At 39.6% G+C, this 24,819-nt stretch overlaps 1 protein-coding gene across 1 annotated transcript in view; it reads left to right on the forward strand.

The window, feature by feature from the left end:
• MYLK4 (myosin light chain kinase family member 4) overlaps positions 1 to 21,257 on the forward strand; it is a 116,881-nt gene extending 95,624 nt beyond the window's left edge. Inside the window, exons 8-14 of the mRNA XM_082258762.1 lie at positions 1,943 to 2,084; positions 2,642 to 2,712; positions 7,409 to 7,537; positions 10,775 to 10,927; positions 12,928 to 13,018; positions 14,330 to 14,401; positions 20,250 to 21,257. Coding sequence (XP_082114888.1) covers positions 1,943 to 2,084; positions 2,642 to 2,712; positions 7,409 to 7,537; positions 10,775 to 10,927; positions 12,928 to 13,018; positions 14,330 to 14,377 — 634 coding nt within the window. The 3' untranslated portion in view covers positions 14,378 to 14,401; positions 20,250 to 21,257. The remainder of the gene's footprint in view (positions 1 to 1,942; positions 2,085 to 2,641; positions 2,713 to 7,408; positions 7,538 to 10,774; positions 10,928 to 12,927; positions 13,019 to 14,329; positions 14,402 to 20,249) is intronic.
• Positions 21,258 to 24,819: the final 3,562 nt, after the last annotated feature.

Raw genomic sequence — 24,819 nt, forward strand, 5'->3', positions numbered from 1 at the left:
CAGCGGCTCCCTTCTGCTGATCATTCAGAACACAGGCAGAATGGCGATCTGTCAGTAAGAAAGGCATTGATCCTGTGTTCCTGCAAAACAGGGACATGGGTCTATGCCTTCCCCTAGTAAAAGCACCTCCCACACTACAGTAAAACACCAGCTAGGGACACAGTTAACCTCTTGATCACCCTGATGTTAACCTCTTCCCAGCCAGTATCATTAGAACAGTGACAGTGCATATTTTATCACTTATCACTGTATTAGTGTCACTGTTCCCCAAAAAAGTCTCAAAAGTGTCAGTTAGTGTCTAATTTGTCCACTGCAATACTGCAGTGGCACCATAAGGTGCTGATCGCTGCCATTACTAATAAAAACAAAAATTCCATAAATCTTATAGTTTGTAGACGCTAAAGCTTTTCTGCAAACCAATCAATATACGCTTATTGGGATTTTTGTAATCTAAAATATGTAGCAGAATATATATTGGCATAATTTATGAAGAAATTCGATTTTTTTTACATTTTTTTAACGAATATGTTTTATAGTAGAAAGTAAAAAAAAAACCCCACCAAAAGAAAGCTCTATCTGTGGGGAAAAAAAGGACAACAATTTTGTGTGGGTACAGTGTCGCACTACCGTGCAATTAAAGTAACACAGTGCAGTATAGCAAGGAATGGCCTGGTCAGGAAGGGGGTAAATCTTCTGGAGCTGAAGTGGTCATATATGTGACCTGACTGATGCTGTGCGAAAAGGTTAACTGCTGACAGAACTCTAAAAAAAAGTACAAGGGCTACCTGTTTGTATTTTGAAACCCATTGGAGTACCATGTTAGTCAGGACCTGACCTGAGTTTAGTTAATGGCTCTGATGAGCAGATGCTTTGTTAATGTATACTATTAATTTGCTATACAAAGCCCTCCTGTACTAAAGTTGTGTTACTGCCATGATGAATAATAGTTCAGAACAAACCTTCTTGGGCTGTTCCTGGGTTCCTATATGAAAGGGGTCTCCATACTTTCTACACAAAGGTCCGGTTTGTTGTCTTTAAACTCTAGGAGGGCCAGACTGTGGCCAGCGGGAGTGGAGATTTTTTCCAGGCATCAGTGAGAGTAAACATCACCACATTTGGTATTAGGTGGAGGAATAGTACCAGTGTTGGGGGTAACTAGTTACAAAGTAACGGATTACAGTAACTACATTACTTTTTTTGGTAACAAAGTAACGTAACTAGTTACAATACTAATATTGGTAACTACACTACTTTACTAGGCTATAGGAGGTAACTACACTACTTTACTAGGACCTCGCTCTCCTGCGTTACCGAAGCCGTGCGATACAATCGTTATTTCGAGGAATAGAGAGGGATGAAGTTTATGACTTTTTGTTGCACTTTATGTTTTATTCTGTTTTTTCAGGTTTTGTTCTCATGTTTCCCAAAGCCTGTGTTTATACAAAAAACTCTATGCAGAAAGAGTGTCATGTATCTTCTTCTACACGGTCAATTAAGAAAGAGGAAAGTAAAGTAATAAGTAGTGAAGTTACTTTTCAAAGGCAGTAACTAGTAAAGTAATCTCGTTACAATTTACAGAAGTAACTAGTAACTAGTAACATTTTTTGAGTAACTACCCCAACACTGAATAGTACCCCATCATTGGTATCATTGGGAGGAATAGTGCCCCATTGCTGGTGTTAATGAGAGAAATGGTGCCCTATTGTAAATGTCAGTTGGCAGAATAGTGTCCCATATCAGTGGGAAAGTAGTTCCCCAAGGGCCGGATAAAGTAAAGCAAAAGGCCACATCCAGCCCCCGGGCCGCAGTTTGGAGGCCACTGATATATGACAATACTGTATGCTTTTTATCAACAGCATACTCTGTTTTATAATAACGATTTTATTCCCTCTACTTCCTTTAAAAAACATTTATATGAAATACTGTTTTCTTTTCTCAACAGTGTGGATGGTGGTGAACTGTTTGACAGGATTATTGATGAAAATTGCAATCTTTCTGAAGTGGATACAATATTATTTATAAAGCAGATCTGTGAAGGAATTCAGTACATGCATCAAATGTACATTATACATTTAGACCTTAAGGTAATGTAGCTTGGGGCAATTGTACTAACAAGCTCATCTTATAACAAAGGGGAACAAAACTATAGCAATATGGCAGAGTACAGTTAATATTGTATTTTATTCTGCATATTTGAAGTGTACCCAGCTGAAATAAAAACAGCTTAACAAAAAATAAAAAAAAAAAAACATTAGTGTGCCACATTTTATCTTTAGTACTTTAGTAATCCTCTTGATGGTGCCACTGGACCCGGCATGCATTCTTCTACAAATATAAATTTTCAAAAAGACAAAAAATGTATAAATAGGCTAGCAATGTACAAAAGCATATTTAAGCACTGAGCACTATCGGGGGTAGTCTATTCTTCCCAATTTTAAATCTTATTAGTTTTAAATCTTAGTATTCATAGTCAAATCTACAATAAAACCTAAATCTGACTGGTTCTACTTTTGTTATCTGGACTCCATTTTGTAAATAAATACTTGCTGCACATGTAAGATGAGCTGATTTACAACATTCCTATGCATGCTGTATTTATGTTTCTAGGATGGATGCTGATTTTATTCTTATTTTTTTTCAGCCAGAGAATATTATGTGTGTGAGCCGAGCAGATTATCAGATCAAAATTATTGATTTTGGCCTGGCTAGAAGGTAAACTTTTATTGCTTGGACAACTGTCTTAGCATAATATTGAAGGTACAGAAAAGAATAATTTAAAATAAAGCTAATGTATTTCTACAGAATGATCTGTAATCATTAAAGGAAAGCTGCTAGATTCACATATCAGCTACAACAAATAATATGTATGTGCAAATGATGTCATTCTGAAATTAAGAGCCCAAGATAGTTGCACTTTATTAATATAATAATTCTAAGAACCCATTAAATTAAACAGAAAACTGTTTGGGTATTATTTGTGTCCATTAAGTTTATTTCATGTTCTCTTATGAATACTTTTATCTAAGGCTTGCTGATGTGATGATGTCCTCTTAACTACAGGGCTATGACATCATTAAATGTTTTAATAAAATTGTCACACCAAAAGCCCTCTACACTCATAGCAAAAAACTATGTAAACCCAACCCACCCCCCACTGGAAGAAACTGTGTGCATACTAATATGCAGTTACTGTCCTGACATTTCTTCAGTGGCAGCCAAATTCTTTACCTTCTTTCCCTGTTGTACTTGCATACTGAGATACTGAATTTTGGCAGTCCAATAAGTAATATCAGAGTGTCCTGCATTGTTGTACCAGATACAACAATGCAGACGAGCTGAAGGCCGTTATCAATGCAAGCTGGGCTTTCATAACTACTCCGCATTGATGCAGTAATTCAGGCAAAAGGAGCCCCAACCAAGTATTGAGTGCATACTATTCTGTACATGGACATACTTTTCAGTAAACCAACATTCCTGTATTCAATTTTTCTTTTTTTTATTGGTCATATGTAATATTCAAATTTTCTGAGATACTGAATTTTGGGTTTTCACTAGCTGTAAGTGGGCAACTCCAGTCTTTTGAGAATGTAATTGGAGTCTAATGAAACGCGTCAATGCAGGGCCACGCACGTGGCCTCATTGCAGTTTGGAACTAGCTTTTGGATGATATTTAACAGTGCTGTGTTTTAACTTAACTAGAATGTCAATTTTAACCACTTCCCACAAATCGACCTAGCTCTACATCGGCTAGGAGAATTGGTTGCACCAGGAAAATGCCTGCCGCTAGAGGCATCATCCCACTACCATTTTTTAGAGCCGGTAGTCGGCTTTCAGGTGATAACAGCCGATGCAGCTCGGTAGCCACTCGGCCATTACCCCGACGAGCAGTAGGGGATGCCACCACCCCCGCCGCCTTCCGCGGCTCTGCCCGGGTCTCCCGGTGGGAAATCCGCCACCTGGTTGGAGTCCCAATCAAAGCCGAATTCGGCTTTGATCAGGTCTCCAATGTAGTAACCTGGAATCGACGTGATGACGTCACGTCTGGGTTACTCGGCGGCTAAAGGTGCCGAATTTAAAAACTGTCACTATTCAAAAATGCCAATTTCAGCATTTTGAATATATTGAAGTGCAGTGGCGGGGTCTTGGATCTTTTAGACCCGCCATAAAGAGTACCTGTCACTGCCTATTACTGTCACAAGGGATGTTTACATTGCTTGGGACAGCAATAAAAGTGATCAGATTTGATTTATTATTTAAAACTGTGCTAAAATTAAAAAATTAAATAAAATAAACAGGAACATTTTTTTTCAAGCGCCCCTGTCGCTGTGAGCTCGCACACGAAAGAAAACGCATACGGAAGTCATGCCTGCAAATTAAAGCGATGTTCAAACTACACATGTGAGGTATCACCGCAATCGCCAGAGCGAGAGCAATAATTAAAAAAAGAGCTACTCTGTAACTCTAAACTGGTAACCGTTAAAATTTTTTAAAGCTTCGCCTATGGAGATTTTTATTGACCGTAGTTTGTCACCATTCTGCGGGTGTGTGCAATTTTAAACCGTAACATGTTAGGTATCTATTTACTCAGCGTGACATCATCTTTCACAATATACAAAAAAAACGGGCTAACTTTACTGTTTCGTTTTTTAAATGCAGTGAAATGTATTTGTTTTTTTAAAAATGACGTTTGAATGACCGATGCGCAAATACCGCGTGACAAATAATATTGCAATGACCGCCATTTTATTCTCCAAGAGTCTTTGCTAAAAAAAAAAATATATATATATATATATATATATATATATATATATATATATATATATATATATAATGTTTGGGGGTTCTAAGTAATTTTCTAGCTAAAAAATACAGATTTTAACTTGTAAATAACATGTGTCAGAAATGGGCTCCGTCCAGAAGTGGTTAAAAATGCAGCTCAATTGGTTGCTATCTGGGTTGTTCCCCTCATAAGGTTTTGCAGTCTATGGATAAGAGACAACAGATAAACAGAGAATCTTCCATCCATTATTAATCGGAAAGTAGGAAAGCACACCAACTTCTACTCCCAAGCAGTTTGCTCTTTGAGGCTAAGGTGCCCGTGAAGCCTCACTATAAGCAGAATGGTGCTGTGTGATAAACAGCGTGTTATATACCAAAATACATCTGTGTTTTTGCTGTTTAGCCATGCAGTGCACTACAGTCTCCCAGCACAACCCCAAACAATGAGACTCACTTATTCATCCTGCAGGTCACTCTGTCATTCACATTTATACAAGACTTAAGTCTCAGTCTTCTGATTTCCTCTTTCCAGCAAACTAATCAGATGGGACCAAGATGTAACTGTGGGTTTCTATTCCTCATTTTAGTAAATTGGGTATATGTTTCAAGTAGTTCCAGTGCTGGTGCTCAAGGCATAAAAAAGGGAAATAATTGTGAGTGCACGCCAATTACTTCTCACAAGTATAAACTGGGTAAAAAAATAAGGTAAACATGAAGAAATCACTGCATATCATGTTATATACACATATCCCAGCACAATTTGTTAAATAATCAACATAGGGAATGGCACAAATTCAGTATATATACATCAGCAGTTGTAAAGTACCATAATCAAACCAAAGAGCTAAATACAGAGGATTTTTTTTTTTTTTGCAAAAAAGTCATTTGATTTAAAAATAACCAACTGTATAGAGTTAGAATAGTTTAGAGCATATTTTGTCAAAGCTGGCCAGAGCGTGATCATGCAACTTCCACATATCTATTATAGCTTGAAACAAATTTCTAGGTGAGTTAATAACATATCATTTTAACCGCTTGCCGATCGCCGCAAGTAGATATACTGCGGCGGTCAGCGCCGGCCAGGCAAAGTGACGTATATATACGTCACTAGCCTTTGACTGGTTTGTGAGCCAATAGCGGGCGAGCGCGCGCCCGCTGAGGCTCGTTCACTGAGGAATCCGCGCGCGTGACCGGCGGACCCGATGTCCGCCGGTCACACTACGATCGCCGGTAGAGCGGGAGAAAGGCGGGCGGCTTATGTAAACAAGCCGCCTGTCATTCTCCCCTGTGTAAAAATGGAGATCAGACGGTTCTACTATGTAGAACCGTTGATCTCTGTTTTTACAATAGGAGACCTGTCCCACTACAGTTAGAAACATGCCCCTAGGACACACTTAACCCCTCCCTGTCCAATACAGTTAACCCCTTCCCTGCCAGTGTCATTTTTACAGTAACAGTGCATATTTTTAGCACTGATTACTGCAGTAATGTCACTGGTAACCCCAAAAGTGTCAAAAATGTCAGTCAAGGTTCCGATCTGTCGGCCGCAATGTCGCAGTCCCGCAAAAAAAAATCGCAGATCGCCGCCATTACTCGTTAAAAAAAAACCACCAAAAATGACAAAAATCTTTCCCTTTGTTAGTAAACGCGATAACTTTTGCGCAAACCAATCAAAATACGCTTTTTGCAATTTTTTTTACCAAACATATGTAGCATAAAACAAATTGGCTGAAAATGTTAAAAAATTTAGATTTTTACATTATATTTTTGGGGAATTTCATATAAAAAAAATGTGAAAAATATTGTTATTTTTGCAAAATTTACGCTCTTTTTTTGTTTATATCGCATGATCAAAAAATCGCACAGGTGATCAAATACCACCAAAAGAAAGCTTTTGTGGGAAAAAAAGGACGTGAAATTTGTTTAGGTACAGCGTCGCACGTCCGCGCAATTGTCCGTTAAAGTCACGCAGTAAAAAATCGCTAAAAACCCCCTGGTCGGAATGGGGGGTAAAATCTTCTGGGGCTTAAGTGGTTAAAGAGGTTGTAAACCCCCCCAAAAAATACATTTTTTAAACTTTTTTTTTTTTGTTTTCATTTTATAGATAGGGTAGTCTTTTTCAAGGGACACTAGAAAGGTGTGCAGACCATTTTTGATATGTGGGGGGCTTCTGGTACCAGGTAAAACCCCCATAAGGTCTGCTCTAAAAACCTACGATAAGTGTTCTATGAGGTTCAAAACACAAAAAGAAAAGGCAGTGAAGAATGGCTTTAAGAAGCTAAGACTATTTGTTGGGTTCTTAATATATAAGCGGTGACAACATTTACAATAAAGCATACAGACTGTCATATTATTTACAGAAACTCCTCAGATTTGATTTATGTGGAAAAACCTCCTAGGCATTTCTTTGTAAGATTACATGCCAGTTTATTCCATTCTAGATATTACTCATTGTATGTATAATGGCTGGTTATGTTCTGTGTCAGACTTTATTCTTCCTGTGGAGTATACTGGAAGGAATGGTGCAGCATGTCACTACGGTATTGCCAGAATCCAGTCTGTGGGGATCTTTTATGCTTTTTCGTCTCTTTGAAATGATACTTTATCTCTCTTTTTATTCATGTCCTAGGTACAAGCCAAGGGAAAAATTGAAAGTGCACTTTGGTACTCCAGAGTTCCTTGCCCCTGAAGTTGTGAACTATGATTTTGTCTCCTTTCCCACAGACATGTGGAGTGTGGGAGTCATTGCCTACATGCTGTGAGTTGGCCAAGAGCATACGTCTGTTTTGTGTGAAATATTCTTTATCAATTTCTTTTTTAGATTTATTCTTGGTTTCCTGTCTATGCGGACTCTTTTGCTGAACTAGCTTTTGTGCTGATATTTGAAAGGGAAAACGCGAGTGCTATAGCTGAAACAGCAAGGGCAAATGAAAAATAAATATTTTTATCTTTTTATACAGCAGGGTAGAGAGACAAAGAGGTAGAACTATTTATCATCCATTAAAAAAAGTGATTGCAATCACATTTAATGTGGCCCTCTGTGCACCCTGTGGGATGCATTCCTCACAAATTCAGTCTGTTAGTTTAAATAAAGTGCACAGTGCAATGTAATTATGGTGAGGATAGACATATTATATTTCTATTATTTTGGGTAAAGTGAAGCTATGAGCAAAATAAAACATTACAGAATACAGAATACTTTATTAACCACTTGCCGAGGAGCCGCCGTAGTTATACTGCGGCAGGTCGGCTGTGTTACGTGAAGCGGCATACATGTATGTCATTTTTTGCAGCAGTTAGTAGGGGCACGTGCGTGCCGACTAGAGGGGGAGCCAATCAGCCGGTCCCCATGGAGCCAGAACTACCTGAGGGAGTGTGGCTCCCTCAGGTAAACCGACGTAGGTCTACGTCGGTCACGAGCAGGGAGCTAGAGGGGCGAGCGCGCGCTGCTGGCCGCACACTCCCGCCCCCAGCCGGCAGCGGGGAAGGCGATGCACGGGTCAGGTGGCTCCGATTGCTGCCTGACACCCGCGAACGTTCCCCGCTGAGAGAGAAGAACGGTTCTTCTATATAGGATCACATGGTCATTTCAGAAGTCACGCCCCCACAGTTAGAATCATTCCCCTAGGCTCACATTTAACTCCTTGATAACCCACAGGGTTAACCCCTTCCCTGCCAATGGCATTATTACAGTAACAGTGCATATTTTTAGCACTGATTACTGTAGTAATGTCACTGGTCCCCCCCCCCCAAAAGTCTAAAAAGTGTCAGTTAGGTGTCTGATCTGTCCATCTCAGTGTCGCAGTCCCGCTAAATATCGCTGATCGCCGCCATTACTAGTAAAAATAAATAAATAAATAAAAATGACATAAATCTTTCCCCTAGTTTGTAGACGCGGTAACCTTTGGTCAAACCTTTAAATATACACCTATTGGGTTTTTTGTACCAAAAATATGTAGCAGAATAGATATTGGCCTAAAATAATGAAAAAAATTGTTTTTTGATTTTTTTAAATTGGGAATGTTTTATAGCAGAAAATAAGAAATATAGCTTTTTTCCAGAATTGTCGCTCTTTTTTTGTTTATAGCACAAAAAATAAAAATCGCACAGGTGATCAAATACCCCCAAAAGAAAGCTCTATTTGTGAGAAAAAAAAGACCTTTATTTTGTTTGGGTACAGCTTTGCATGGCTGCACAATTTTCAGTTAAAATAACGCAGTGCCATATCGCAAGAAAATGGCCTGGTCATTAAGGGGGGTAAAACCTTCCGGTCTTCAGCTCTTATATCTTTATGCAGATTATGGACCGGGTCATTTTTTTTTCATTTCAAATATAGCCCTATTTATTCAGTGATAAGATGACAAAATAATACATACAGTACATTGCTTTTTAGGGACAAACTTGGCTCTCTTTTGTATTCCAAAAATTCTCTTCTACAAAAATTGTTTTCTCTTCTATTTCATTGATAGACAAATTTCTTTTTTTTTTTAAATTTGGCCAGTGTTTATTAAAAAAAGAGAATGTTTTACTGTAAATAAAAGTATACATTTTACTCTATAAGGCTAGGTTCACACTATGAATCACCGATGAATCTCACAGGGATTCGCACTGCATTCCTGTGCAATTTGCATGTGATGCAGTGCTGTCCGATTTGAGCCCATTGATTTTGATTAGACTCAAATTGCACCGCATTGCATGCACTACATTTGTAAATGCACTGCAATTGGAATGCATGGTACTTTTGCAGGCAAACACACTGCATTTGCGACCTGCATTTGAGGTGTCGTTAACATTGCACTAAGACCTGTTGCAGATCGCAAGGGTATTGTGTTTTGAACAGTGTGCAGGAAACGTGCACGAATCATGGGTTTCCTGAACCATGTTCTAATGTAAACCAGGGTTAATTTGTCTCACTTAAATGACACTAAGATGATGTTTCTGGCACAAATCATGGCAAAGCTTTTTGAAAATGACAAAATGCACATTTTTGTTTATTCGACCCTGAGAAAAAAGTAAAACAAAATAAAAAAGATGGTTAAAAAAAAAAAGTCAGCCATCAATTTAGACCTAAGAAAAGAATGGGTAGGAAGGAAGAGAGATGGGAGAGGATTAGAAGAGCTAAAAGTAGGAGAGACACCCCAGAAACTTTGCTGGGTTTTTTTTTTCTGGCATATCCCCTATGTTTAAAGTAGTTGTAAAGGCTCAAGGTTTTTCACCTTAATGCATTCTCTGCAGCCCCCCCCAGATTCCTCCTTCTTCTTACCTGTGCCTGATCTGATCCAGCAATGTGCACAAGTGCAGCGGCTCCAGCTGCTGTCTCTCTCCTCATTGGATAGATTGATAGCAGTTGGAGCCATTGGCTTCCACTGCTGTCAATCAAATTCAGTGACACAGGGACAGGGGGTGGGACTGAGTCCCGCTGTCTGTGTCAATGGACTCTAGAGGGAGCATGCACGGGTGCCCCAAGGTAAAGTAGCTTTCTGTGGGGGTACCCGATGAAGAGGAGTGGCCTGGAGTGGCGGTGGGGCACCCCAGAAGAAGAGGATCGGGGCTGCTCTGTGCAAAACTATTTCACAGAGCAGGTAAGTATAGGCAAGTTTGTTATTTTATTTTTATTTTTTTTTAAACAAGGGTTTACAACCCCTTTAAGGCTCTCAAGTGGTTAAGTAAGTGATAAAAAAGTCTTAAATCCAGTTAAGCAGTTATCTTGCTCTGGTGGCGTGACCCATTCAAGCACACAGGGCTGAGCTAAAACCACAAGTAATGCAGGTGTTGCTTCAGGCTTTTATTGTTAACACAGGCAGGGAGAAGGGGACATATTGCTTCCAAGTCACCTGTCAAATGCCTGAAAAAAGTGATCCACTGCAGATCACTTTTCAAAGGAAAGCCGCATGTGTAACTAAGATCTATTAGCACAGTTTTTGTACATTTTTCTGAATATTTTATTGTTTATAACCAAAAGTTATTTAAAAATATTTTTGTTTTTGAACCATAGGTTGAGTGGGCTTTCACCATTTTTAGGGGAAGATGACAATGAAACTCTGAACAACATTTTGGCTGCACAATTTGATTTTGAAGGTGACGAATTTCAAAATATTTCAGAAATTGCAAAAGATTTCATCAGTAAATTACTCATCAAGGAAAAATGGTAAGGCATATAATCCTCCAAATTGTTTAATGCAAATGAAAAGTGTGTATGTGTATTACATTTTAATATAGCAGATTTCTGAACTTCTACTAGTATTTTGGTTTAGTTGTGTACTATTTTTTAAAGCAGCTTTTAAAATGATGCCCTGGAGCCCTGCAGGTTCTCTGTGTGTGACCTGATGCGTCCTTGCCTGGGCAGCCACTTGTTGGGGCACCTGTGAACTTTGCAAAGTGGCAGTGGGATATTGGGTGCTGAATTGCTGTCTGCATTTCATCACTTGACAGTGGTCACTGCATTGAAGGGGGCACGCACGCTGATCTCTGCATTGGGGGAATGTATGCTGGTCACTGCATTGAAGGGGGCATGTATGCTGGTCTCTGCATTGGGGGAATGTATGCTGGTCACTGCATTGAAGGGGGCACGCATGCTGATCTCTGCATTGAAGGGGGCATGTACGCTGGTCACTGCATTGAAGGGGGCATGTACGCTGGTCACTGCATTGAAGGGGGCATGTACGCTTGTCACTGCATTGAAAGGGGGCACGCTGGTCACTGTGCATTAAAAGGGGCCCGCTGGTCACTGTGCATTAAAAGGGGGCACGCTGGTCACTGTGCATTGAAAGGGGGCACGCTGGTCACTCTGTATTGAAAGGGGGCACTCTGGTCTCTCTTCATTGAAAGGGGGCACGCTGGTCTCTCTGCATTGAAAGGGGGCACACTATACCTTTAATACTGAAGGCCACTTTCACACTTTTGCGACCTCAAAGTCACGCAATTTTTTACAGCGTTTTTTTCCGCAAAGCAATGCCTATTACCTTTTTCTGTTTGCGCCCCCCCCCCCCCCCAAAAAAAAATTTTGAGCACCAGCCGCCACTGCTTGACATTGAAATAAAGACAGTACTGTCAGACAAGGTGATACATACCCAACAGTAGAAAACCGCTTTGCAGATTATTAGTGGGGTGGCAGGTTCTGATGTGCTCCCTGCATTTCAGCACCCAGCACTTAATAGACAATACTGTCAGGATTAGTGATTTCTTCCCAACACTACCTTGCTAGGACGAGAGAGAGTGAAACAGAAGCATTGTAATGGTAAGGTGGAGTAAAATTTCGCTGACACTGAACTGACCCCAAATGCAGGGTGGTGGGGGGATAAATTTCACTGCCACTGCACTGACCACAAAACCACTGTCACTGACAATCAATGGGGGCATTAAATATCATCTCTATTGAGCACAGAGTGTGGTGGACAGCACTGTCATTGGCATCATTCCTGAGAGTTTTTATTGTGGTCAATAATACTAATGCTCGGGGTTATTATTGATTTCATTGACTATGCTGGGGGTGTTTATAACAGCCACCAACTCCAATAATCACTACAAATGTTGAAAAAAATGCAGCACGATCAACATTTTCAGGAGTTGAGGTGTGTCATAGCCATCTTTAAGGGCATGCCTAACTCAACACAAAGCATTATTTATATAAAGTGGAAGGATCAGAATGTCTGTTATTCATAAATAGTGATGAGCTTTTTTTTCTGTGGCCAGAAACAGCAATTCGGTTTCAATGCTTTTCATTATATTTAATTTTCATTACCATTTCATGGTAGATTTTTTGTACTTATTGTGTTGATTAAAATAGCCATATACAATTTGCTGAATAACTTCACTCCAATATTTAATTAGAGTGCAGTTTAATTGACCAACAAGAGATAGATAGATAGATAGATAGATAGATAGATAGATAGATAGATAGATAGATAGATAGATAGATAGATAGATAGATAGATAGATAGATAGATAGATAGATAGATAGATAGATAGATAGATAGATAGATAGATAGATAGATAGATAGATAGATAGATAGATAGATAGATAGATAGATAGATAGATTCATACATACATAGATACAAAGACAAAGAGGAACCATTTTTGTGATATATGTTTTCATTATATTTGATTATGCCCTTTTTCTCTTTCACAAATTGTTGTTTTAACTCTAGCTGGAGAATGAGCGCTACTGAAACATTAAAACATCCATGGTTATCAGATTCCAAATTGCACTTTACCGTCAGCCAGAATTCAACCATGTTGGTAAGTTCTGAATATTTTTTACCAAGTATAACTGATTGAAAACATGACTACATAAAAGGTGCATTAAATTAAAAAAAAATACCATTTAGTAGGTTCATTTTACTAAAGCTATAGAGACTGCTCACTTAGCTAAGTAAATATAAACTGTGCAAAGTGAATGTTCACTTAGTTTAGTAAATACTTTTTTACTTTTTACATAATTTTTATCTTTATTTAAATTTCCCTTGCACATGGAAAATTCAATGTGAACACAGCTTCACCCTATTTTACTAAGCTTGCTAAACAGTCTATACTGATTTTGTAAAACAATATGCAGGAAAAAATTACCAATGCTCAAAAGCAGAGCTTACGTAAGAAAAGGGGCTCCATATAGAAACTCACTGCGGCGTATAGAAATCAAAAGTATTTTATCGAAGAGTTCAATTCGTTATCAAAAAGCAAATTAAAACCTTCACCATACCATGAATAGAAGACAACGTTTTCAGGAAGGTAACATTAAAACAACCCGGGCTCTCAAACATTTTTCTATTCATACCAAGGGACTAGCAGCAATATGAAAAAGTTGTGAGAGGGCACCTCAGCAACTCAATGGTTACAAAAAATGGCTTGTGAATATGCGGGACAATGTCCGCGGTGTAAAATAAAGCCGAAGAAAATCCTCCAGTCCACGAGAGTGCAAACCCCTTGGTAGATATTAGAAAGAAGGTAATGGTGGTTACTAAAAGTTTGAAGATGAGTTGAAGCGCATAAAGACACAGATGAGTAGCAGCTCATGCAGAGCGTAGCAAGCACGCATTCATGCAGCCTGAGCAGTAAGGGGAGAAGGAGCAGCAAATCAATAGGCATATGCAAATTGCAACTTCCGACACTGCAGTACAGAGTTCAATAGGATGGTGTATGGATCCTGGAACCACGTATTTGGTAAAACAACCCCAATGTCTTATTTTTCAATTAAAAAACAATTATCTGTGATATTTTCTTTTATGTTGCATATAACATAATGTTGCAAGAATAATTTTTAGTTTAATAGCTAAATTCATGTACAGTATTCTACCATGCATACCCCATGAAAAAATACAGAAGAAAATGAACAAGCTCAGAATTCATTATCATGTTTTAATTTCAACGTTAATGTCATAATATTGTTATAATGAAACACAAAGTAACCGTAGACCTCTAATACATAGCTGTCATTTGAAGTGCCAACAGTCTTAATTTCTTACCAGTGTGTTTAATGGCTTTATTTCCTTTATATATGTTACTCGCAAGTAGGCAATAAAAGTTACTATTCATTCTTTCTTTCCATTTCAGAGAAAAACGCAAAGCTGCACTGTGTCTGAGACACCTGTTGAGCAGTGACATATTCCAGGCTGTAATAAGCAGGTTTGTTGAAATTGCACAGTCTTGCTGTGTCATATAGAACATGTTTAACAAACGTCTCCTGTGAGTGTTACTGTCTGTATTCTAATACAAACTGGGCTAACTTAAAAATTTAAGAGAGATACATGAGGGTGTCTGAAGCTACTAATCAGATTTCAACCAGTGTGGGAAATAACATGAAAGAAAGCTGCTTTCTCCAGTGTTTATAATCTTAACCTATTGTCATAAATGTTTTGGTCCCATTTTGGTACTTTTTAGAATATCCTAGGAGGTGTTTGATTTAGGCCAGACTAGAAAACTTGTGTTTACAACATAAAATGGGACTTTACTAAAATTATATTTCCACTCCTCTGAGCAAAGGTATCAAAAAACAAAAAAAAAAAAAAAAACTTTTAAACATCCCGAGAAATTAGCCCTTTCACCTTATATTTTTTATTTGAACAGTTAAAAATGATTGATAAAACTAAGTCATGTCTTAGTTTCGCCCAGGGATAAAATAATATACTTGTTGCCAGTGTCATAAATTGAAATATTATTGGTCAGTGACAAATAACTTGAACAACTTTTTTTAACTCAGCTGTTGATTAGTATGTGACACTTAGGGTTTCTAAGGTTTGACCTAAAGAGTCATACGATTTCCATTTTTGTAATCTGTCAGAAGGAATTTTTAATTCCTGAAGAACAGAGTGTGCTCTATGTGGGGAATAAGACATTTCCCAGCTTGTGCCAACAGGTGACATGTGATCCCCACAACAGTAATTGCTGCTCTTAAATTACATTCATTTAGGTCAGCCTACCCGACTGGCTTTCCTAGTTATTTTCCTTGCCAGGTGAGATACCGGTCCAGCACAAGCAGGGGATCATATGGCAAGCTTGATGTGAGTCAAGGTATCTGAAAAATATTGGTTATTTGTCTGGATGTACACAGTTCAAGCCTAGAATGGCATCCCACTGTCCAGAAAGGGGCTGAAAAGATGCTGTTGTATTGAATGATATGGTATAACAATGAGCTGTGGCATTCTGGCAGTGCCTACAGTCCTTCTGAGTAGTTGTAGTTACCCGCATGTCTCAATACCAGAATCACTGCCAAAAATGGATACTCTTTTTGCATCATCCTAGGCAAAAGTAGCTTTTACATCCTTTACAGCTGCCCCGATTGCAACCATGAGGCCAATTGACTGAGTCATACAAAATGTACCTCCCTGGCTATGCCTCCCACCTATTCTGGTCTAGTTCCCACACTCAGGCAAACTTTTGCAAATCAAATTAAAGAAGTTTCATTCTTACTTTCATTTGTTGGAGTGAATATTGATCCTTGTCAAGATAATCACTTGTCTGGCCATAATGTAAATCAGCCACAGATACTAAGAGAAAAGTAATGTACCTGAAAGCCTTATATATTATCAGGAAAGTTAGTATATAAGTAAAACCTGTTATTGGCTAACTTAGTATATTTTATTACAAAGCCTGGGAATACCCAGCTCCCTATGTCAGCATGGTGTCAACTTATAGACACCCTGCCTGACAAGGAGATAAACTGAAATATACTTGGTTAGGATCCATGTACACAATACTTATGTATTAACGCTGGATCTTCTTGGTGTAGCACCCTCTTAGTGTATGATGCAAGATAAGTTTTGTTTTTGGCTTGCCCTGTAATTAGAAGAGCAGTGATCATTGTGCTTTGGGCTTTTGGTTTCACAGGCTGGGAGTTTGATTAGTTCCCCCTGCCTATGGGAGAAACGTCTAGAGTTTAGGATGGGAAATTCAAACGACTGGTCTGAATATATTAACTACGCCCTGGCGAATCTCTGGGGAGGTGTGCCCAGAAGGTGGTCTGGGAGGGTGGTAAATAGGCTGAAGCCGGTAGCAGACTGTCTTTTCTCACTTGCATCTGAGGCACCTTTGGACTGGGTGCGGGATTTCCCTGCCAAGGGATTGAGGCTATAGATCTGCTCTAGGATTTGTGATTAAAGACTTTAACTTCTCTGCAAACAACCTCATGGTTCTGTGCATGAGCCAATAGAGTGTCCTGTTAACTATCTCATAGTCCCCAGCTGTGAGACCTTAACTATTCTGAAAACTACCTCAGGGTCCCCAACCAGGAGCTAATAGACTGTTCTGCAAACTATCTCATGCCAGTTGTGAGAGATGGACTGTGCTACTTGTACTGAGAGAAGAGTGCCCACCTGTTAACTGCAGTTAAAGGATTTGGAGTATCCCGTATCCCTCTCCTGTTAAAATTCTTCAAGCAATTAACTTTAGTCCCCATTCACACTAGCGCGACTTGTCAGGCGACTTGGTCACCTGACAAGTCGCGGTGGGTCGCCTGCCATCGATTAGCACAGGACCCGTTCTAATAGGAGCGACACAAGTCGCTCCGACTTAGAAAAAGGGTCCTGTACTACTTTGGGGCGACCTGGAGGCGACTGCATTGACTTCAATTATATGAAGCGTGCACCGCGACTTCACAGGTCGCCCCAGCAAGTCGGGTCGCCCCTGTGTGAACGGGGTCTTACAAAATACATCCCTTAGACTGTTCAATGGAGCTGCAGTGAAAGAAGGGAGTCTGTGGGAATGGGAGCCTCTTAACGGTTTTGGGAAATAATTAGTTAATCAAGCGGACCCTTTGAGGGTAGTGCTGCATGAGTTCCTTCTAAAAAAACATGAGTATGGTTTATATAGTGCACACATGTATGCTGTGCAAATGCCTGTACATGTGTATGCAGATAAAAATCCCACAATGATTCTACTAGCACCCAGAAATGAAGAATGATTTGCATAAAATGCTTACCAGTAATGCAGACATTTTCTTTCAGAAAAAGAAAAAAAATGGAATTCCCAAAAACATGGCATTTTTGGAGCCATTAGGGGCTGAGTAGGGGAATGGCTGTTCCGTGTCTGCTCTGCTTATGCAGTGCAGACACAGCCTGCTCTCCTCTATGGGCGATCAGATGTAAATGGACCATCTGATCAGCCATGAACAGATCCCCATTTGTCTGTTTTAGCAGACACAGTTGGATCGGATGTCGGCTGGTGTCAACAGACACTCGCTGCTCCATAGAGGAGACTGGAGGGTCCAATCGGGTCCACCTGATAAACGAATTCACATGCGTTTGCATGCATTGCCACTTGTTCTTTTTCATGCCTTTTTTAATGTTGTATGTAAGGAACCATTTAATGAGTTGTGTTCACATGCATTGCATTTACACAGCTTTGTGTCTTTCAAAAAAAAAAGTATTTCCAAAAAATGCAGCCCGCTCTACTTTTTTCAAACGCATTTAACCACAATGCAATGGTGTGAACTACAGTCATTAAGAAACATTGATTTTTATTCTCATCACATCTGGAATGTCTTTTTGAGCACTTTCAAATGCACATGATGTGAACAGGCCCCAAATAAATGCTAGTGGAATAATTTAAAACAGTTGGAGGAAGTTGACAAATCACACTGGCCACTAATCTGCGGGACATCGAAAGGAAATGTCTGCACTCAATTCTAACCCTAACATAGATTTGTAATTGTTACTAGCATCCTTTATTTTATGCACTTTAGGTTTAGATACATTTATTATGCAGCTGATCACATTGCTAAAATTAACTTCTGCTAGCATATTATGTCAGTCCATTAGAACGCTTAATTTTTTTTTTTCTTGGATTTAACGTTCCAAGAATGTAACTGTCACATTGGTTGTGCTCTCAACCAAACTGTCAAACTATCCAATGTTTGGTGTCATAACTGAACACATGTGCAGCATCATGGCAGTTGAAGATTAAAATGGAGGCCAAGATGGCAGCTTCTATGGCTGAAAACGATAGGAAGGTTTACTAACTGAACATGCGTGTTTTGTGGTTTTGTCTTCTAACTTTTCTATTGTTATAGATGAAACCCGTTCTGAGACTTTTCACCAGTTAATAGTGTTAAAATTGGTCTGTCAACATTGACTGAACAAAGTACTTCATTATTATCATGCTGTAATAATATATAATTACGATATATATATATATATATATATATATACACACACACACATACACACACACACACACACACACACACACACACACACACACACACACACACTGCTCAAAATAATTAAAGGAACACTTTGAAAATTCATCAGATCTCAATGGGGAAAAATATCATGCTGGATATCTATACTGATATGGACCCGGTAATGAGTAAGGAATGGAAGGATGCCACGTCATTTGATGGAAATGAAAATGATCAACCTACATAGGGCTGAATTCTAAAACACCCCAAAAATCAAAGTGAAATGATGCAGCAGGCTAGTCCATTTTGCTGAAATTTCATTGCAGCAAGTCAACATGATACTCAGTAGTTTGTATGGCGCCAGCGTGCTTGTATGCATGCCTGACAACGTCGGGGCATGCTCCTAATGAGACGACGGATGGTGTCCTGAGGTATTTCCTCCAAGACTTGGACCAGGGCATCACTGAGCTCCTGAACAGACTGAGGTGCAACCTGGCGGCGGCGGCGGCGGCAGCGGATGGACCGAAACTGTCCTGATACTAATGTCCCATGTCCTGATACCTAATAGCAGTCAGGGTGCCATTGTCTAGCCTGTAGAGGTCTGTGCATCCCTCCATGGATATGCCTCCCCAGACCATCACTGACCCACCTCCAAATTGGTCATGCTGAACGATTTTACAGGCAGCATAACGTTCTCCATTGCTTCTCCAGACCCTTTCACGTCTGTCACATGTGCTTAGGGTGACCCTGCTCTCATCTGTGAAAAGCACAGGTCACCAGTGATGGACTTGCCAAATCTGGTGTTCAATGGCAACTGCCAATCGAGCTCCACGGTGCCAGGCAGTGAGCACAGGGCACACTAGAGGACATCTAGCCCTCAAGCCACCCTCATGAACTCTATTTCTCATTGTTTGGTCAGAGACATTCACACCAGTGTCCTGCTGTAGGTCATTTTGTAGGGCTCTGGCAGTGCTCATCCTGTTCCTCCTTGCACAAAGGATCAGATACCGGTCCTGCTGATTGGTTAAGGACCTTCTACGGCCCTATCTAGCTCTCTTACAGTAACTGTCTGTTTTCTGGAATCTCCTCTATGCTTTTGAGACACAGCAAACCTTCTGGCAATGGCACGTATTGATGTGCCATCCTGGAGGAGTTGGACGGCCTGTGCAATTGCTATAGGGTCCAGGTATCACCTCATGCTACCAGTAGTGACACTGACTCTAGCCAAATGCAAAACTAGTGAACAACAGTCAGAAAAGATGAGTAGGAAAAAAAAATGTCAGTGGCCTCCATCTGTAAAACCATTCCTTTTTTGGGGGTTGTCTCATTGTTGCTCAGCTAGTGCACCTGTTGTAAAGTTCATTAACACCAAAGAAGCTGAAACTGTTTAACAACTCCCTCTGCTACTTAACTGACCAGATCAATATCTCAGGAGCTTTATTGACTTGATGCTATACTTTAATTAAAAAGTGTTCCTTTCATTTTTTGAGCAGTGTATATATATATATATATATATATATATATATATATCCTAAATTATTTTGTAACTAATCGAAAAAATTGTGTTCCCCTGTAAAATATAGCAACCATCCAGCCCTCAGCGTCTTTAAATCTAACTAGCTGCTAGAAGCTGATTTGAGGTTAATTGCAGCACATCATTGGTCTTTGAGCTGCAATATTAAATACGTTTTTTGTGTTTTGGAAGTACCACCATTCTTACTAATCTACCCTCAAGGCAACTAATAATAAGGTTTTCAGAGACCCATAACCCTTAGTAATAAAAATAATGAACTGAAGGAAAGTAGCAGAGTTAACCACTGGACTAAAAAAAATAAAGTATTGCATTTTGTTTTACAGAAACACTGCTGTGTGGCTTCTACTGTGAGACATTGGAGTGATTCTGGTGCTGTGACCTTCCATGACATGACTGGAGCATTTACTAGCTGAATGAGTGCCATTTCACCTCTGGCGCGGGTCTTGGCATTGCTGGCCTAGCTTCAATTCTTTTTTTCATGTGTTATGTTAAACTGATGTCATAAGTTCCCGAGTCTCACTAAGTACTTACTAGGGTCTGCCATGCCGAAGTGTTCTTACCTGTAGAAGGAAAGCAGGAATATGTTCATAGTGCCAGTTTAAATACATTGGTTTAGGGTTGTTATATAGTTCTGTAAAATCTTACAACATTCATACTTGTACTACATGCCCAGTCTTGGCTCTCTTCTATGAAACACACTACTTACACATTTGTGCTTTATAAATGTGTTTGACATTAGATATCATACTGTTACACCCTCTCAGCCTGGACATGTATCAGTGTTTCCATGTCTGGGTGGTCTTTTGTCAATAATACAAGTAGTTTGAGATCTGCCTAATAAAAGGGATGAATCATAGCCATATGCAGTAAGTCACGTGTAGTGCAGATTCCTTAGTAGTCATTGTGCTGGAGAAGCCTATTTTCTCTGGGCTTGATGATACCTTCGACTGGACCAACGTAATCTTTAAGGTGTAAAAGCTTTGGCTTTGTTAGGCTTCAGATCTTCCTACTGAAATGTTTGCTGAATAAAAAAGTGTAATGAGATGCTTCAGGTTTTCAAAATTGTGTATTCATTTTGCTCTGTCCTTTACTCCGGAAGTGCTCAGCTCGGGCCCTCAAGGACCATTAACAGTTTGTTCACTACAATAGTATATAAGAAAAATATACTCCTCCCAACCTATTTTTCCCAAACCACTCTCATTATTACCGTTGCTGGGTTTCCATTAACTAATTTACCTGGGAAAGGTGAAGGGAGAAAATAATCAAAATATACAATTGCCCTGATTAATATCTACTCTGCAGTAAAAAAACATGTTCAGTAATATTAACTGTTCCTGAATCTCGAAGAGATTCCATGCGGCAACTGGATCTCTAGTTCTGTTACTACTTTTGTTAATAATATTATTTATATATATTATCAGTAGGAATTATTGCTGTTACATGTTTTTTTCATTTTGTGGCTGTAAACCCTGAAGTAAAGGGTTTAGAAGCAGAGGGGAAGCATTCTTACCCAAACCTAAACCCTTGGTGGAAGAGAAATTACAATGAATAGGCAAATCACCTCAAACTTGGAGGATTCATTCACCCATCTGAACCCATTATCAGGGCACCGATATGGTTTTTGTTTATACATTTTTTAAAATAAAACAGAGAGAGGTTGATTTACTATAGGCAAATAGACTGTGCACTTTGAAAAGCACAGTTTCTCCCTGCAAGAGCAGTTGCTCCAGAGCTTAGTAAAGGAGCAGAAGCTGTGCTGACCTCCATCATTCAATTGTGTGCAAGCAAAAATGCTGATTTTTTATTTTCCTTGTACATGATTGGGTACTCTTTGCAAAATCAAGCTTTACCTTGTTTACTAAGCTCTGGAGCAACTGCTCTTGCAGAGTAAAACTGCTCTTTGGAAAGTGCACAGTCTATTTGCCTTTAGTAAATCAACCCCTATGTGTCTTTTTTTTTTTACATTTATTTGCATCAGGATGAATAGATAAAGCCTAAAGAACTTCTGTAACAGCATAGCAATTTACAATTTACTATGAACCTGGCAGAACAATTCACTCATCTTCATCTACTACTAGGTGGGGGACAGATGCATTAGTTAGTATCATTGTAAGGGTCCTTTCACGCAAACGATTCAATCAGATCCGCCTGTCAGTTTTTTAGGCGGACCTCATCGGATCCTCAATGCATCCCTATGGGGCAGCGGATGTCAGCGGAGACATCCTATCCGATCTGATCCTGTCCATGATATCTGGATGGATGGAACCCCTATTTTCCATCCGTCCAGCGGATGGGATCGAATGGGATCAGATGAGAACGGACAGGTGGTCCGTTCTCATCAGATTCCCCCATAGAGGACAGCGGGGATTTGACAGCTCTGTCTCCACACGCAGAGCGGAGACATAGCTGCCATCCACCTGCTCAGCGGGGATCCGCATCATGCGAAAGGACCCTAAGAAAACATATAACTATCTGTTAAGGTGGCTTAAGAGCAGAGTTGAGCACTGCTATTTATTTGGTTCCTAGTGCATTTTCAGTTGGTCCATCAAAAATAAATAATATTCTTTTGTCCTTATTATATGAACACAGCAAGGAGAAACATACATGTTGCTTGTTTCTTAAATGTGTTATTCAGTTTCAAGTGATTATGTTTGGCTGCATAACAAATCAGACTTGCTTCTAAAATAGTCACTTTTAAAACAGTAAATGTGTCATTCACTAAACATTCACTGGTGGTGAATCATTCACTGTATATTAAAACACCTTCACATGGAAGGTTTATCTGCAGTGAATGTTTGGACATTCACTGTTTTATAATTATGCTACTGGCATAGGGTATGGATCTTTACATGTGTACACACACTACAGATATCTTCCATAAATTGCCCCTTGCATTGCTAAACATGAAACCCCAGCCAAACTTTCTTTTTTTGTTTTGAGTATACCATGGTTCGAAACTCCATATTTAAAGGAAAAATGCAGTGGGTTTGTATTTATTTATTTCTTTCGGGAGTGAAAAAATGTTTTACAATTCAATTAAAGTGGTTGTTAACCCACTTGAACTACTTTACACAATCCTCTCTGTTCTCTGATTACAAGTTCTCCTGTCTCTGTGTTTTATAAAATAAAATGCCACCTGTATGATATTGCAGAGGGATTCCTGATGATCACGAGACCAGTTCTCTCCTCTCCCCGTCTGACAGATGCAGGGGGCGGGCCGATATTGCCTTGCTGATGTCAGGCGGGGCGAGAGGAGGAGAGGAGAGCTAGAGTCGGCCAGTCAGGTGATTGCCGGGAGCCGCTCTGAGAACGGTAAATAAGGCATTTTTTTCTAAAACACAGAGACAGGGGCACTTGTAATCAGAGAACAGAGAGGATTTTATAGAAAAAACAAAGTTATAATAGCAGCAAGAGGGGAGGGGACGGGCACTGACACAGGAGCAGACAGACGGAGGGAGGGGGGAGAGGAGCACAGAGGAGAACAAAGCAGTGGATGACGAAGGTACGTACACTGACCACGGTGTCAGGGCTCAGCAGTCATGGTATAACGTGGTCAGTTTACAGAGGGGAGGGCAGAAACTGGCAGGATCAGCAAGGTATTTTAGGTGATACAGTGGGCCAAATTACACAGCACAAGCACTGTGTTGTATAACATGCTTTAAGGGAACAGGATCTTTTTTTTTTTTTTTTTTTTTTTTTTAGGGTAACAAGTGCTTTAATGATAAGATCAAACAATGCATATTATTATTTACTGTTTTTTTATGCAGCCAGCAGGTGGAGCTTTCAGCTCCTTTTCAAAAATTTTCCAGGATCTCCCTAACTCCTGTTGTTTACAAAGGTTAATAGCTCAAGCTCAAATGTACACATAGTGGAATGATTCAGAGAAGGGACTCCCTTCTTTCAGACAGATCCCCATGGAGACTGAATCAGAGACAGGAGACAATACTCTCTTTGAATCCCCAGTGATGTGCAAGGGCAACAAAAATCTTCTCCTTATCCACTAAGTGAACAATTGCTTTGCAAAGTGAAAATTCTTTGCTATATTTAGAGAGAGAAAGAAAAAGAGAGAAAGAGGGGAAGAGGGAATGGGTAAAAACAGGTAGCTTAAAGGCTTGTAACCGAAAACTTAAATAAAACGAACCCCAAAATTCCTGGCTGTGCCCCTGTTTGGAAGGTTTTCTTTCATTTCCTGTCCTAGAAGACACAACATGAAGTAAAAAGAAATATATCCAAACTGAAGGTAAATCCCGGCTTTTTGCGGCTGTCACAGAAACAGGTCACTACATTGGTAGATTGCCCCTCACCCTAAGTTCTTGTGGAAACTATCAATGTAGAAATGTTCCTTAAAGTGGGGCTAAAGGCAATTTTTTTTTTCATGTTGGATAGTGGAAGGGAGGTTTATAGCCCCTGTAAGGTTTCTTTTTGCCATCTGTGTCCCATTGGTGAGACTTTGCTTCACTTTCTGTCCCATAGCCAAAAACAGGAAATAAGAGTTAATTCCACCAGGATCACCAGTGCTAGTGCCCTCAGTTGAAGATTTACCCTCTATTCCTGTTCTGGTGACAACCCCAAATTTGGGATTTGCATTCACTGTCTCTCTTTGTGAATGGTAAACAGGACAAATAGGTTGAATTTCCCTAATGGGGGCACAGATAGCAATAAAGCCTGACAGGTGTTCTAATCGATCTCCACTCTATCTAAAACTAAAAAAAAGTTTTGCCTTTTGTTATACTTTATATCTCTGACATTATAACGGTTGGACAGGAAGTGAAGGTGGACATCTTCAACAGGCATCAAAATAATAAAATAATAAAAATAATAAAAGTAATAAAAATCTAAGAGCGGTTCGGACCCTTTTACCCATGCTATCTAAAACTAAAAAACAAAGTTCTG

Source organism: Pelophylax lessonae (assembly GCF_965119305.1).
Source record: "Pelophylax lessonae genome assembly, chromosome: 5".
In the NCBI taxonomy this organism is placed as follows: domain Eukaryota; kingdom Metazoa; phylum Chordata; class Amphibia; order Anura; family Ranidae; genus Pelophylax; species Pelophylax lessonae.